Source organism: Gymnoscopelus braueri, assembly GCF_963280865.1.
Source record: "Gymnoscopelus braueri genome assembly, chromosome: 17".
Lineage (NCBI taxonomy): Eukaryota > Metazoa > Chordata > Actinopteri > Myctophiformes > Myctophidae > Gymnoscopelus > Gymnoscopelus braueri.
Genome location: NC_137617.1, coordinates 24,552,012 through 24,567,011, shown reverse-complemented (window position 1 = coordinate 24,567,011; position 15,000 = coordinate 24,552,012). Strand labels below are relative to the sequence as shown.

The 15,000-nt window shown below is 40.9% G+C and overlaps 1 protein-coding gene across 2 annotated transcripts in view; it reads right to left on the bottom strand.

The window, feature by feature from the left end:
• Positions 1–15,000, bottom strand: part of fam20cb (FAM20C golgi associated secretory pathway kinase b) — an 82,674-nt gene that overhangs the window by 16,344 nt on the left and 51,330 nt on the right. For both annotated transcript variants that reach the window (XR_013934905.1, XM_080456192.1), the window contains exon 4: positions 5,341–5,433. Coding sequence is in view for 1 of the 2 variants with exons in the window: in XM_080456192.1 (XP_080312318.1) it covers positions 5,341–5,433 (93 nt within the window). In the remaining variant the exon portion in view is untranslated. The remainder of the gene's footprint in view (positions 1–5,340; positions 5,434–15,000) is intronic.

The following is a 15,000-nucleotide window of genomic DNA, read 5'->3' as shown; positions in this document are numbered from 1 at the left end:
GGCATGCAATATTTACACACGTCTTCACCACAATGGCTTTGGAATAATTTCTTTATTAGCTGTCAGGTAAAGCCTTGCTGTCGCAGTGCTTAATGTACTTAACTAGAACAGACTAGCGTGTGCATGTGACTTGAGGGTGTCATTCATTCTTGGCCTTATAAGGCCAAGAATAAATATTCAGAAAGTCAGAACATATTATGTTCTAACAATCTGAATATTATAGAATCAATGGCCCCGATTCATAACGAGGGTCGTAAATATGGGGTAAATAAAGTTCGTAAAGGAGGTCGTATTTTGGTAGTCACAAACGGACGTGCAATTCCCAAAGGGGTTCGTATATCACAGAGACGTGCGTACTACCAGTGCGTATGACCAGGTGTGATGATTACTCTGGAAGGCTGCATCCAACAGCATCCATCTTCAACGTCACCGTGCTGAACCGTGCTAAACAGCGTTGCCATGTCCGCTTATTATAAGCGAATTTGGGCTTATTTTTCTGTAAAGTTGCTTGTAAATATTGGTAGCTGTGGGGTGGGTTTTTTTGGTCTTGTTTCTAAAGTGTAGTTGGTTATTTGGGCTTGCTTCACAATTGTTCAATTGTTTTAACCGGTGGTTGTCAAATATTTTTATGTCATGGACCCCCAAGTTAATATGTATGCTAATTTATCCCTATAAGCCCCATCTGAAAATGTTTTGTGCCAGCTGGAGGCAGATTTGTGTTGTTAGAATGTTTAAAAAATATTCCAAATATTCCACATTTTATTACAAGATTTTTTTTTTAATAGCAGATCTACAAGCTCACAACGGTTTAATTAAAGTGCTTATAATGGCCTAAGTGCCAGTTGCTTCTTTTGGGCTTGTTTTCCTAGACCTGGTTGCTTATTTCTCTCACAACATCTGGCAACGCTGATGAAAGTTTGAAGTTCAACTCCGCCGTCCAAAGATAACAGATGCGGTGTCGCATCGCCTTGACAACGTACTGTTCTGTCTGGAAGCGGATCATGTAATAAATGCTTTCATGTGTAATGAGAATAAAGAAGTTTACAAGGTTTAACCCCATTACCAAATAAAAGGCTAATAAAACGTGGAAAGGATATTATATAAGCGAGCCTTTTCTAATGAACATAGCGCACCTTTACCGAGGTAAAAAGATGATGTTGAAAATAAATCCAGGGCATACAAGTGGAACGCTTCTATCCGATTATGGACCAGAGCTTATTGATTAAATTAGTTAATTTTGGATATCACTGTCCTACGTCGGAATGGGGAATGGATCTTCTGGACACAGCTTTAGTTTCCTCATCAGATGGTAATATTTATTAGGCTGTTGTGTGTGGCGTTCATGTGATCAATATACAGTAGCCTACAGTAGGCTTTACAAATTAATACCGCGGCACGGACACTGATGCAAGTCAGTCCCTCCGCAGTTTCATTAAGGCATCATAGCCTATTTTCATTATTACGTGACACTTTGGCTGAGATGGCCCGCTGGCAAACACACTGAGGGATTTGATTTGATTTGATTTGATTTGATTTATTTGCACAACATTTTTGTATACATTTACAGGACATGTTAGTTATTTCCGAGGGAAACATTATGTGATAGTTGTTGTGCCGGTGAGGTAAGAAACCCTGGGGGGCTTATGTGAGAACCTCACCGTTTACATTACATATAATAAGAGTTATTTAATATTAAAAACAAAGACAAACAGAAAAAACAAAAAACAAAAACAAAAAGAAAATATAAAAAGTATATACATATACCTATGATAAAGGGTATAGGACATCTGATAAAAAAAATAAAAGTACAAGACTGAGCAGAAGAGACAGAACAAAAGAAAACAAAAGCAAAAAGTATTGAACAAAGCAAAACAATTATGCTGTTACATATTTATGTGAATATCAGGATGAAATGATTTGGAAGCTGGTCTAGTTTTCCATTTGGGTATTTAACTTACTTATTAGGCTTCTTTTATAGGTAGGTAGGGATGATGTGGTAGCCACCAAACTGAAATGGGCATTCCATAGTGAAACCCCTTTGTACTTGATGGTGAACTGCCCCCTATTGGTGGTATACAGCGGGACGTGCAGTTGGTTTGCTTGCCTAGTGGGATATGGGTGAAAGCTGGAATTTGGCTGGAAATATAATTTGAAATGATCTGGGAGGTGGGTGTATTGGTATTTAGTTTTATATACGAATAGACATGTTTGGAGTACATTTATATTAAAGATTGTTAGTATATTGAGTGTTGAAAAAAGGGGTGAGGAGGGCTCCCGTGGATTAGAATTTGTGGCTAATCTGATCTTTTTTGTAGTATAAATAATGTATGGAGACAAGAAGGATAGGTACTAGCCCATACAATATTACAGTAGGTTAGGTAAGGATATATTAGGCTGTAGTAAAGGGTTTTTAGACAGGCTCTGTTTAAGAATGGGCTGATTTTTCTAATAATCCCCACTGATTTTGAGACCTTTTTTGTTACCTAGTCGATGTGTTCTTTCCAGCTGTATTTTTCATCTATCATTATTCCCAAAAATGGGGTGGAGGCTACTCTGCTTATTTCAATACCATCAATACTAAGCTTAGCTTCCTCAGGATTGAATTTCTTCCTACCAGGAAATATTATAAATTTAGTTTTTTTAATGTTTAATGACAGTTTATTAAGTTGGAACCATTTGGAGAGTATTTGCAGACCTTGATTTGCTTCGTTGATAAGTGTATTGACATTTTTGTGGGAAAGGATGACGCTTGTGTCGTCGGCAAATAAGATTGGAAATAAGGTATTTGTTGCTGCAGGTAAATCATTTATGTAAATTAAAAATAGCAGTGGGCCAAGAATTGAACCTTGCGCCACTCCACATGATAGTCTTGCTCTAGGTGATTCCGTATTTTTCACTGCGACATATTGTTGTCTATTTGTAATATAATTTTCTAGCCAGTTGTAAACAGTACCACGAAACCCATATCTGGACATTTTAGCAAGCAATATGTTATAATTGACAGTATCAAAAGCTTTCGAAAGGTCCAGGAAAAGTCCCAGTGCATATTCTTTGTTATCTAGTGCATCTGTAATTTTTTCAGTGAGGTCAAGTAAGGCCATGTGTGGTTTTTACGAAAGCCATATTGATGATTATAAAGTATATTATTTGAGTTTATATGCTGGAGTATTCTTTTGTAAACAAGCTTTTCTAGAATTTTTGAAAAAGATGGTAATATTGATATAGGGCGATAATTAGTAAAGTAGTTTGGATCCTCTGATTTGTAAATAGGGATGACTTCAGCTATCTTTAGGTCATTTGGTACCACTCCAGTTGACAGTGAGATTGTACATATGTAAGTTAGTGGATTTATGATAGTTGTTTTTACCTCCTTAATGAGTGAAGTTCTAATTTCGTCATGAGCAGCTGCTGTTGTTTTTAGCTTGTATATGATGTCAAGTATCTCCTGTGGGGCAGGGCATTCAAAGTTATTAAATACAGGGTAACAACCATCAATATAGTCCAGGGGACTTCCATCTGTACTTACAATTTTTTTACTGAGAGAGGGACCGACATTTATGAAGAAATTATTAAACTTTTGAGCTATTTCGTGGGGGTCTGTGATGGTTTTCCCACCATCAATGAACTGATGTGGGAACTTGGATCTAGCTTTCCTTCGGTTGAGTAATTGGTTGATGATTGTCCATGTTTCTTTAATATTACTGGAGGATGCCTTGAATTTATCACTTTAATGCATTTTTTTTACTGCTCGGAGGAGGTGATTAAATTTATTTCTGTATAATTTGTATTTGGCTTGGTTCTCTGGGGTTGGGTTAGTTATATACATTTTATAGAGTCTGTTTTTCTTCCTTGAGGACCTTTGCAATCCGCTGGTAAACCAAGGTTTGCAGCGCTCCTGCTTTTGAGCATTTTTCACAGATGTTAGAGGAAAACATTTGTTGAAGACATGATTAAAAGATTGAATAAAGGCTTTGTATGCACCATTTGCATCGGTTTGTGTGTAGACATTTTCCCAAGATATAGTTTCAAGTACATTTTTAAATGTTGATATATTTTTTTCATTATATTTCCGGTAGTTAAAATTGTCATCACACTGATTATTAATTTTGTCAAGGAGGGTAAATTGAAAGATGGGGAAATGATCTGAAATGTCTGTGCACACAATACCTGCCTGGATCTAATAATTCAGCTCTAAATGCGTCTCGATCATAGCCTAGAAAATAAATAAAAAGCGGTGGAATCTACATCATGTCTATATTATGCATAGGCTACAAGCAATACATCGTTTGACATTTATTTTTTATTTTTTATATATATGTGTTGACAAATGTTGGGCACATATATATTTTATTTGAGGTTTGGAACTGTTGTAATTGATTTTGGCATGAAGAATAAAGCATTCTAAAGACATACGCACATTTCAGCCCTGGTAAGACAGCCTCGGGGCTGACCTGAGAACGTGCGCACCTGACGCACAAAACACAGAACAAAAAACTTTTATGAATCCGACTGCAGGTGTAGGGTTTGTCCTAAATGCCGGTATGTACAAAATATGGTCGTAAATCCCTTTATGAATCGGGGCCAATGACACCACTTCCTGCTGGCCTGGTGTATCCAGGGTTGCCAGATCTGCTTATTATAATTTCCCCGCAAGATTTTATTTGAAAATAGCCAATCTACAAGCTCACAACGCGTCGCATCGCGACGCGTTGTGAGCTGTATGTTAAAGTGCACATGTGGCCCATTAGTCGCTTCTTTTGGGCTGGTTTTCCTAGACCTGGTTGCTTGTTTCCCTAACAGAATCTGGCAACACTGATTGTATCTATGACACAAGCTCCCTCCTTTCTATGTGTTTGGTCTGGGCTCTCATTCAGCAGAGAACTATTTGGCCACCGACCTGTGTCTCCTATGAGGTGATGTAATAAACTTCTATCTTAGAAATACTCAAGTGCCTCAACATCCGGATTGATCCAGAATTCCTCGATAAAGTCTATTTCCTGGCGGATGTTTGATGTGTGAATCCGATTCACCTGTCCAGGTTGATTATAAAACGCTGGTTCTCAGGAATAGCTCTTATAGGGGTCCCTGGCACAAAATCTTTTCAAATGGGGGTCTGAACCCAAATACATAATAATAATAAATAAATAATAATAATTAATTAATTATTATTATTTATAATATATATCAATTATATCAATTAATATTAATATATATATATATATATATATATATATATATATATATATATATATATATATATATATATATATATATCAATTTGGGGGTCCTTGACAAATATTTGAGAACCACGGGTATAGACCATGCATGTATCTGACTCACCTGTCCAGGTGAAAGGCAGCGATTTCAGCATTGTGTCTCTCAAAGTCAGAAAAGTAGAAGAAGTCCGGAGGGGTTTCCTGCTCCCGCGTCTGCCTGCAGGGACACAGGGACAAAGTTCACACAGATTAGAGGTTGCATATATTCAAGCAACAAATAGCAAAGCCACATGGATACTGGGCTCAAATACATTAGTAAAAAAGGGATACAAATCAATCAGCATTCAATCTACAGTAGAGACGCCCCAATTCCAGTTGCAGTGCAGGTGTTATTTTGGGGCAGCAATGAGAGTAGATGATTCAAGGTTAAAAGAATCCTTCTGAAGTGTCCACTCTTGCACTCTATCGCTACCTATTTCTGTCAAGTGCTCACGCTTACCCCCCAAAAACTGCCTTCCACACGTATTCTGCCTTAAAGCTCTTACTGCAGGCGAAAGAGAGGCTCTTAAAGGCTTAAATCCCCCGAGCTGACGGAAGGCAAGCCAGGATGGGGGCAGGAAAAGACAGGGATACTTGTCCAGGTGGCTGCAGCACAAAAGCAAAGTCAAAGGCACTGAAGGTGAAAGCACTCCTGGAGATCTATAGGCCTATAATAGGTCTATTATATTACTATATACACTATACATTTATACCAGGTTCTATACCATTTATGCATTACACTGCCATTCTATAATGCCAAGTACAGCAAACGTTGCACTGCAAACGTCTGCCCTCAGCTTGCACCTGGTATATGGAAGAAATGCAAATTGGCCTTTAGGAATACAACAACACAGCTGAGGTTTCTCCAACGCCTTCGCTTAAAGAGACCTTCAGTTACTTTGTCGCCCACATGCTTTGCTGTCTCTGTACTGCGTTACTGACAACACGAAACACACCTCAGGGACTTCAGCATAATATTAATGGATAAGACCTGTAAGCCCTCTGCTGCAGCACGATGACGGCAGAAGTGAAGAATGGAAACTAAGTTGGCCCAAAGTTCTCTTCCTCTCTCTCCCTCCAGTCTTGATCCAATCAGGCTGCCTCACTTTCTCGACTTCACGTACATACATACTGTATAGTCTTCACCTACTTTGCCTCCTCGCCGCATTTCTCTCACTCAGCTATTTTCTCTCCGTATTGCTGTGTCCACGGCCCAAATTCTCTAAAGCTCTCTCTCCTGTCCCCCATCACTCTGCTCCTCAGCTGGTGAGCTGGCTGGCTGATTGTTCCTCTGCAGCTGTGGGGCTGACATATGCACCAATCATTAACTAACCCAGCATGGTGCCCGCCAGCGCACAACTCATCCATTCAACATTCCTTACTTCTCTCCATCTCCCTGCTCTCCCTCTCTCCCTCACTATCTTCCTCCATCCGTCCCTCTCACTCCAGCTCCCTCTCTCTCTTTCTCTCACTCTTCTCTTCCTCTGTCTCTGTCTCTCTCTCTCTCCCTCTCTCGTTCTGGCTTAACTCCATCTTTTATCTCACTCCTTTTTTTTTCACGTAGACATATATATCTCCTGCCTGTCAGCTTGTTTTCCTCCCACCTGGTCTCTTTCCCTGCTCATCCCTCTGTCATTTTTCTTCTTCTTCTTCCTCCTCCTCGTCTCGACAAGTTTCCCCTCAATCTTTTCTTCTATATTCTGCTCATCCCTCCTTCCATCTTGTGGCCATGGAGAGAGAAGAGAGGGAGAGAGAGAGAGAGAGAGAGAGAGAGAGAGAGAGAGAGAGAGAGAGAGAGAGAGAGAGAGAGAGAAAAGAGTTGCCTGTAGATTGTATCCGCCTATGCTTTCTGGCTGGCGTCACTTCAGGGACACCGTTCTCTCCATCACGGAAAATGGATACAGTTTGTGTTTGACAGCTGGTCTTCCACCAACAAACAGGACCAACACTTTCTGCCGTAAAGACAAACTACATTAACAAAGACGTTACGTTTAGTTGACACTCTTACAATACCCTATAGAGCTGATGGCAGCTAATGGGTCGAGCCTGTGACCTTTCACTTACTGGACACAAGCACTATACTCAACTGTTTCTGACATTCCACAAGCAGACATTTTCTACCCACTTGGAACACTAGCATCCTTATTCTGGGGGTAACATTTGGCGGAAAATAGCCGAACTACAAGCTCACGGCGCGTCGCATTGCGACGCGCCGTGAGCTTGTAGATCGGCTATTTTCAGCGAAGAGATTTGGTACGGACCAAGTACAGAGCCGCCCCCGGTCAACTAGTTTACTAAGTATATAGAGGGTTTAATGGCTAAGAGGGAAGGTGAGGCGATCTCGTACTTTGCAGAAGCAACCTTACTTGACGCCATTGTTTATGACAACATTTCAACTGAGTGAGAACACGTTCCGAGCGAACACTTCATGCGGTCAGTACTTAGTTCACGGCCTTCCTGACTTGCAGGAGGGTGTCGTCATAGAGATGTCTTGGACCACAATCCTGAGTAAACATTCTCGCACAATGATTCATGGTCATCCAGCGTCGACCCGGAGAGATCCAGAAAGCATTCTTCACATATCCCTGCTACAACGGCTCTCCCCATGAGCCCCGGATACGATGAAAAAACACTTAGGTTCCTATTCTTCTATTGTGAGTGAGTACTTATCTATTGTAGCTGCATACTGTATGTATGACATGCATATTTACAGTGGTGTAAAGTAACGAAGTTACATTTACTCAAGTACTGTACTTAAGTACAATTTTGAGGTACTTTTACTTTACTGGAGTATTTCCAATTGTCTATACTTTTACTTCTACTCCACTACATCTCAGAGGCAAATTTTGTACTTTTACCCCACTACAATTATTTGAAAACTTTAGTTACTAGTTACTTTGTAGATTTTGATTATTATTACAAAACATACATTAACCACTTCAGCCCTATATACATTTCGACCATTTGAAAATAGCCGATCTACAAGCTCACAATGCGTCGCCTATTTTCAAAAGATTTGTATACATTTGAAAACTTGAAATAGGACATTCTGCCTAATGAGTACTTTAACTTTTGGTACTTTAAGTACATTTTGATGACAATACTTTTGTACTTTTACTCAAATAATTCTGGACTTTTACTTGTAACAGAGTACTTCTACATTGCAGCATTGATACTTTTTTTCCACCACTGCATACAGTATACTGTATACTGTACAGTGCATTGGTGTTTACCTCTAACCACCTCTTACCACTTCTTGTTTCTGCAAGCCAATGTCTGTTTGTGTGCTTGTTTTCATCAAAGTGTGCGTGTGCGTGTGCGTGTGCGTGTGTGTGTGTGTGTGTGTGTGAATGCACGCTGGGGGAAGATAAATTAGCCCGTCTGTGCCCTGGCCAGGGATGAGGCTACACACGGATGCACTCCCACCACCGACTGTGAGCCAGGTCGCAGGGAGGCTGGATAATTACCATGATACACATACAATCCAAATGCCAATAAAGCTCTCCCAGTCTATGACATCACACCCCACACTGTCAAGACAGGAAATGAACTGTGCTATGTCTTAATGAGGCCCTTGGGTGTTTTATTTCATTTTCTTTTTTGTTTCCCTACCAAAATTCACATTTTGTAGTTCATATCATTGTATCGTATCGCTTTGCTTTCCTGTTTTGGGATCAAGTTTTATCTGTGTGCAGTTAAAACTAAACAGGAAAAATAAGAAAACAATCTAGAGAGAAACGAGATGCCCTTTGACCCACTGTTGCTGTTATGCATTATTCAACATTTGTTTTCATGCGTTCTCCTCTGGTTGCTTGCCTCTACTTTCAGGAGAACCATTATGCATGTTAGCACTGCTGCATTGGTAGCCATGCAGAGGAATACATACGGAAAACATCCATAAATGCATAACGTAGCCACAGTCGGATCCATAAATGTTTGAACGCACGCTAAGCAATAAGCTCAAAGAAAACAAGACAAGAGGGCGATGTTTGCTGGTGAAAGGCAGCAAGTCTCTTTCAATTTAGACTGCTCAGTTACGCTTAACCTTTAAAATATTTACCAAACCACAATGGATTTGCATAGAATGTAAAGTAGATACAGTACGATGCACCACACTGCCAGCAGATAGAGGAAACTGCCTGACAGACAGTGTCTGTCAGGCCTCCTGCATAGAGTTAGAGTGTTCATTTAGTCTATACTCTAAAATCCCAACAAGTGTTCATTTACAGGTGCAATAGACAACATTCAGCCACTAGATGTCGTACTTACAACACATCTGTTGCATAAGGTTTGTTATTTCCCTGCTTCGTGTCTACAAGGCAGCAATCATGTAGTTTGCAACATTGTAACGTGATGACTGCCTCCAAGCTACTCTTTAGGGAAGAAAATGTACCGCACACAATGAAAACAGAAGGACGCATGGATAATGGCTGCTATCAGTTTACAGAGGTAGCCAAAACAATAATTCTGGGGGCAATACTTTTATTCCACACCTATTTAAAAGCTAAATTATTTTCTTTTTATTATTTGTTTACATAAAACAAGTTTTATCAAGCTTTAACTCTGAGGTGTGTACATATGAGCTCTCAGAGTTACAAGCGGATAAATGAACACTGAGGAATTTACTGTGTACGTGCATTGTGCACTATACAAAGCCAAATGGCAGTAACTCATTTGTGTGTTTTAAAGGTCTCAGGTGAGTGTCATTAAAGGCCTTACATTTATTGTTATTTTATTTTATTTATCCCCCCCACACACACTTTCAAAAATAACAAAAAAATTGCAGATTTACAAGCAAACAACGCATTGCATCTTTTTCTTTACTACTTGACATTTTTACTTGCCCATTGGTGTGCCTAGGGCACAAAAAGTTTGAAAAACACTGCTCTACTCACACCTGCTCTTTGCCTTTCTAGGGCAATGCTGTAAAACATTTAGACACAGAGTTGGGTGTTGTGAAGTTATGGAGTGGTTATTTCTAAGTTCTACTAGTATGACTTAACCTTCTAAGACCGGGAACGCATCTGTGTCATTTTAAGATTTCTTTGGCATTTCAAAAATAGCAGATCTACAAGCTCATAGCGCAGCACCGAGTGCCGCGCTACGAGCTTGTAGATCTGCTATTTTTGAAAAATCGTGACATTTTTTTTTAATATTCTTTTTCAAAAAACTGTTAGGATTTAGAAAACATTTAAAGAATCGGACCTTAATGGGTTAAAGAGGTCAAAGATATGGTAGCTGGTGAGATGTACCGTGAATGACCCTATGGTCATACATAGTTTATATACTGGGAAGGTCAGACAGATTCTTGGCTCTGCTTCCTGCTTTGAGGAGGCCTCAGCAGCCAATGGGGAAGCAGAGTTCTAGGCAGCGGTACCACACAGGAGTGTGAAAATATAGCATAGCGGCAGATAACAGCTCCATGCCAGGAACTATACCTGTGCATGCATTTCATAGATGACCTGTGAGACACGCAGCAAGACAAGGGCACTATAGTATGAGACCTACGGTAAGGAAGAAGCACTTGACCAGTGTGATTTAACATCACTGAAGTACACACTGTTGCATATATGAGTGCTTTCATTCCAAAACCCCATACGGTATTCATTTCTGAAAAATATCAGAAACATATTATGGTTTCATTATTTCTATTTAAATGTGCTAAGCACTTCAATATTATTTTTTTATTTTATTGATGAAACAGTGGTGAGAGACAGTGGTGGAAAAATACCTCAAATTCTTTACTTAAGTAAAAGTACCAATAGTGCAATAAAGACATACTCTGTTACAAGTAAAAGTGCAGAATTAAAAAAATATTTGAGTGAAAGGACAAAAGTATTGGCCTCAAAATGTACTTAAAGTACCAAAAGTAAAAGTACTAAAATGTTTGAAAATAGCAGATCTACAAGCTCACAACGCGTCGCGATGCGACACGTTGTGAGCTTGTACAGTAGATCGGCAATTTTCAAATAGCCTAGGTATAAAATAGTGCTAAAGTGATTAATGTATGTTTCATAATATCAAAATTCATATCTGAAAAGTAACCAGTAACTAAAGTTTTCAAATAATTGTAGTGGTGTAAAAGTACAATATTTGCCTCTGAGATGTAATGGAGTAGCCTGGTAAACCCTCCCTCCGGAAATCTTATTTCCATTTGATTCCAGGAGTGAGTCTGGCCTGATCGCCCATTCTGCAATATTGGCTGTGGGCGGGAGTTGGGCGGGAGTAATACCGTTGACTGACAACCCCTTCAGCCAATGATCGTTTTTCCCTTTCAGCCAATCAGCAGTTCACCAGACTAATGTGACACAACGGGACTTTTGAGACGGCCATGCCCAAAATGGGTTGCCTTATTCGGATACATATGTGTCACTGCCCGCCCCTACCGGTTCTCTAAATTCTTATTTTTAAATAGGCTCTGTCATGATTAATTGACCACATATATGAAGTTAAACAACTAAATTCTATCCAAACGATATCTTATAAGTAAATTCCGTGCCTCAAAATAGAAGTTTGAGAGCTTTTTGCAGTAAAAAAATTGCGGAGAAAACTGCCCACAGAAAAGATGGCTGCCGTTCGTGTTTTGTCGGCTGCATTCAGGCTGCACTCGGTGCCATTCGGGCTCACTCGAACTCGACACCTGATTGGCCAACTGTCGCTGTCAATCACAGAACGATGTGCGACGACGCTGATAGGCTCGGTTAGTTGGTAATTCCACTAGAAACCCCCACAATGGGCGATCAGGCCAGACTCACTCCTGGAATCAAATGGAAATGAGATTTCCGGAGGGAGGGTTTACCAGGCTAGTAGTGGAGTAGAAGTAAAAGTACAGACAATTGGAAATACTGAAGTAAAAGAACCTCAAACTTGTACTTAAGTACAGTACTTGAGTAAATGTACTTAGTTACTTTACACCACTGGGCCTGTTCCCATATACAAAATGCATCATAGGCAGAGAGCTCACCAGCAACAAGCCACTGTGAGTTGTGGTTCCAAACAAGCAATGCATTTTTCTTAGCGTAGACATCCGTTCACATCATATCATGGCAGATATGCATGTTTTGGAACAAACTGTCTCCACATGTCTCCTTGTCACTGTGCATAAAGCCATATCGTGGAACGAGGGGAAGTTTTGTCTAGTTTCAAAGTCAAACTGTCAATTGATCACTGTAAGCCAATAGCTGTGAGGGTAGGGCAATACTCTGGATGAAAGCAGGGCTCTGGGGTAAAGAGATATGCTGTAAAATATAAGAGGACAAGGGCATCATCCAGCCCCAGTGGGTTGCCACCAAAGGGCTGACTCCACAGACCTGTCATACATCATCTGTCAACCACACACACACGCACGCACGCACGCACGCACGCACGCACGCACGCACGCACGCACGCACGCACGCGCGCACACACACACACACACACACACACACACACACACACACACACACACACACACACGCCCCAAAGCACAGAAGCATACATACATAAGCATATACACAAGCACACAAGCATGGGTATATGCAAACACACACAAACCCACACAGACACACACACTAGTGCAGTGGACTTTTTCATGTCAAGGACCCCCAAAATGATATGTATTTGGCCGCAGACCCCATCTCAAATATTTTGTTCCATGCAGGGACCCCAAGAAGCAAAGATTTGAGTTGCAAATGTTCGCTTAAAAAATATAAATACATTCAAAAGGTTTGCACAAATGTTCACGATTGTGCACATTTGTGTGCACAATTTGTGCACACAAACGCGCTATGAGCACATTTGTGCTCATAGCGCAAGCTATAGTGTAGCATAGCGCAAGCTCATAGCGCGGCACTCTGTGCCGCGCTATGAGCTTGTATATCTGCTATTTTTGAATAGCCAAAGTATAAAATTATTGTGATGCTATATTTTTGCTGGGGACCCCTTGAAACCCCCTCAAGGACCCCTGGGGCTCCCCGGACCGCACTTTGAGAACCGACGCACCAGTGAACTAGACTGGGAGGAGGAGCCTATTTCCCCATATCTATTCTCATGTTCACCTCCAGGGGGGGCTGTTGAGCCGAGAGGAATCAGCCAGGCGTTAATAAACACTCTGCACCGAGATACCAACACGACACCGAATCACATCCCTGGGTGAAGAAGAGGAGATGCAGAAACATCCCCACAGCGCCACAGGAAGCATTGGAGATGAGTGGAGGTGGGTATGGCGTTTCAACTGGAGCGTGGCGTGCAGCGTTTTGAAAGGCTGACCTTTTTCAGAGATGACGTGAGATAAATTGAGGACAAAGAGAGGAGAGGATATACCAAACCCACCCGGGGGCTACGGTATCTGTGAAAACATGATGCACGCACATTACCGCTACAGGGCCATAGCACTCTGCCACTGGCTGATGCGCACAGGGTAGAGATTATGGACAGCTGTGACTGCACAGTGAAATCCTCACTGCTCATTCAACTCTGTTCATATAAGAGTGTGAAAATGGACCAGTAAGGGAGCACACTCTATGTGTGGAGGACTTTACTGTGTGTTTGGTACCGGTGATGCATCAGTGTTGATTTTGTAATCAAATTTTGATTTAGTTTTAGTCACAGTCTTTTGAACAAAATTCCATTTAGTTTTAGTCTAGTTTTAGTCGACTAAATATCATTAAGATTTTAGTCGACTAAATCTACAGTTGATTTAGTCGACTAAAATGTATTTTGGCGGTGCCTTGATGGCGTCATAATGGCTGATTTTACACTCGGTTGCACGCTGATAATAGCCGATCTACAAGCTCACAACGCGTCGCAGCGCGACGCGTTGTGAGCTTGTAGATCTGCTATTTTCAGAGCGCAACACCCGAGCGCAACCAAACATAAAATGACTTGTCTTTTAGTTCTACTGGATCTCTTCTCCACTCATCCCTCACTAACATTTTAGTCTAGTTTTTATTTGTTGACGAAATTGTCAATACATTTAGTCTTAGTTTTAGTCATCATAGCTTAGTTTTTATTTAGTTTTTGTCAGTGAAAAAAGGTAGTCGACGAACATTTTTCATCACAGTTTTAGTCGACGAAATCAACACTGGTGTGCGCGTGTGTGTATGTATGTTTATGTGTGCCTGTAAGCGTGCGCACGTGCGCTTGTGTGACGGACATACACGTTATGACAGACAGTATGTATGGCAGTACATGCGTGAGGGAGACGCAGTAAGGGAAAAAAAGAAAGAAAGGAAGGAAGAAAGAATGAAAGTTAGAAAGCAGACACATAGAGTAAAGACACAGATTGATGGCCCAGACAGGATGTGAAGAGTAGCAGGAGGAATGAGCAAGAGGCCACGACCTTGAGTTTTATTTGTTTGTTTGTTTGTGTGTGTGCATGGCATGCGCATGTGTGTGTGTGTGTGTGTGTGTGTGTGTGTGTGTGTGTGTGTGTGTGTGTGTGTGTGTGTGTGTGTGTGTGTGTGTGGGGGTACTAGGTCAGACAGTAAAAATTCCACTCAGAAATTATTGTAGCCAGTGCACTACACTACACTACACTACACTACACTACACTACACTACACTACACTACACTACACTACACTACACTACACTACACTACACTACACTACACTACACTACACGCCAACAGGCTCTCTGAACAACCCTCACTCACTGGTCCAGGTGTGTGTGTGTGTGTGTGTGTGTGTGTGTGTGTGTGTGTGTGTGTGTGTGTGTGTGTGTGTGTGTGTGTGTGTGTGTGTGTGTGTGTGTGTGTGTGTGTGTGT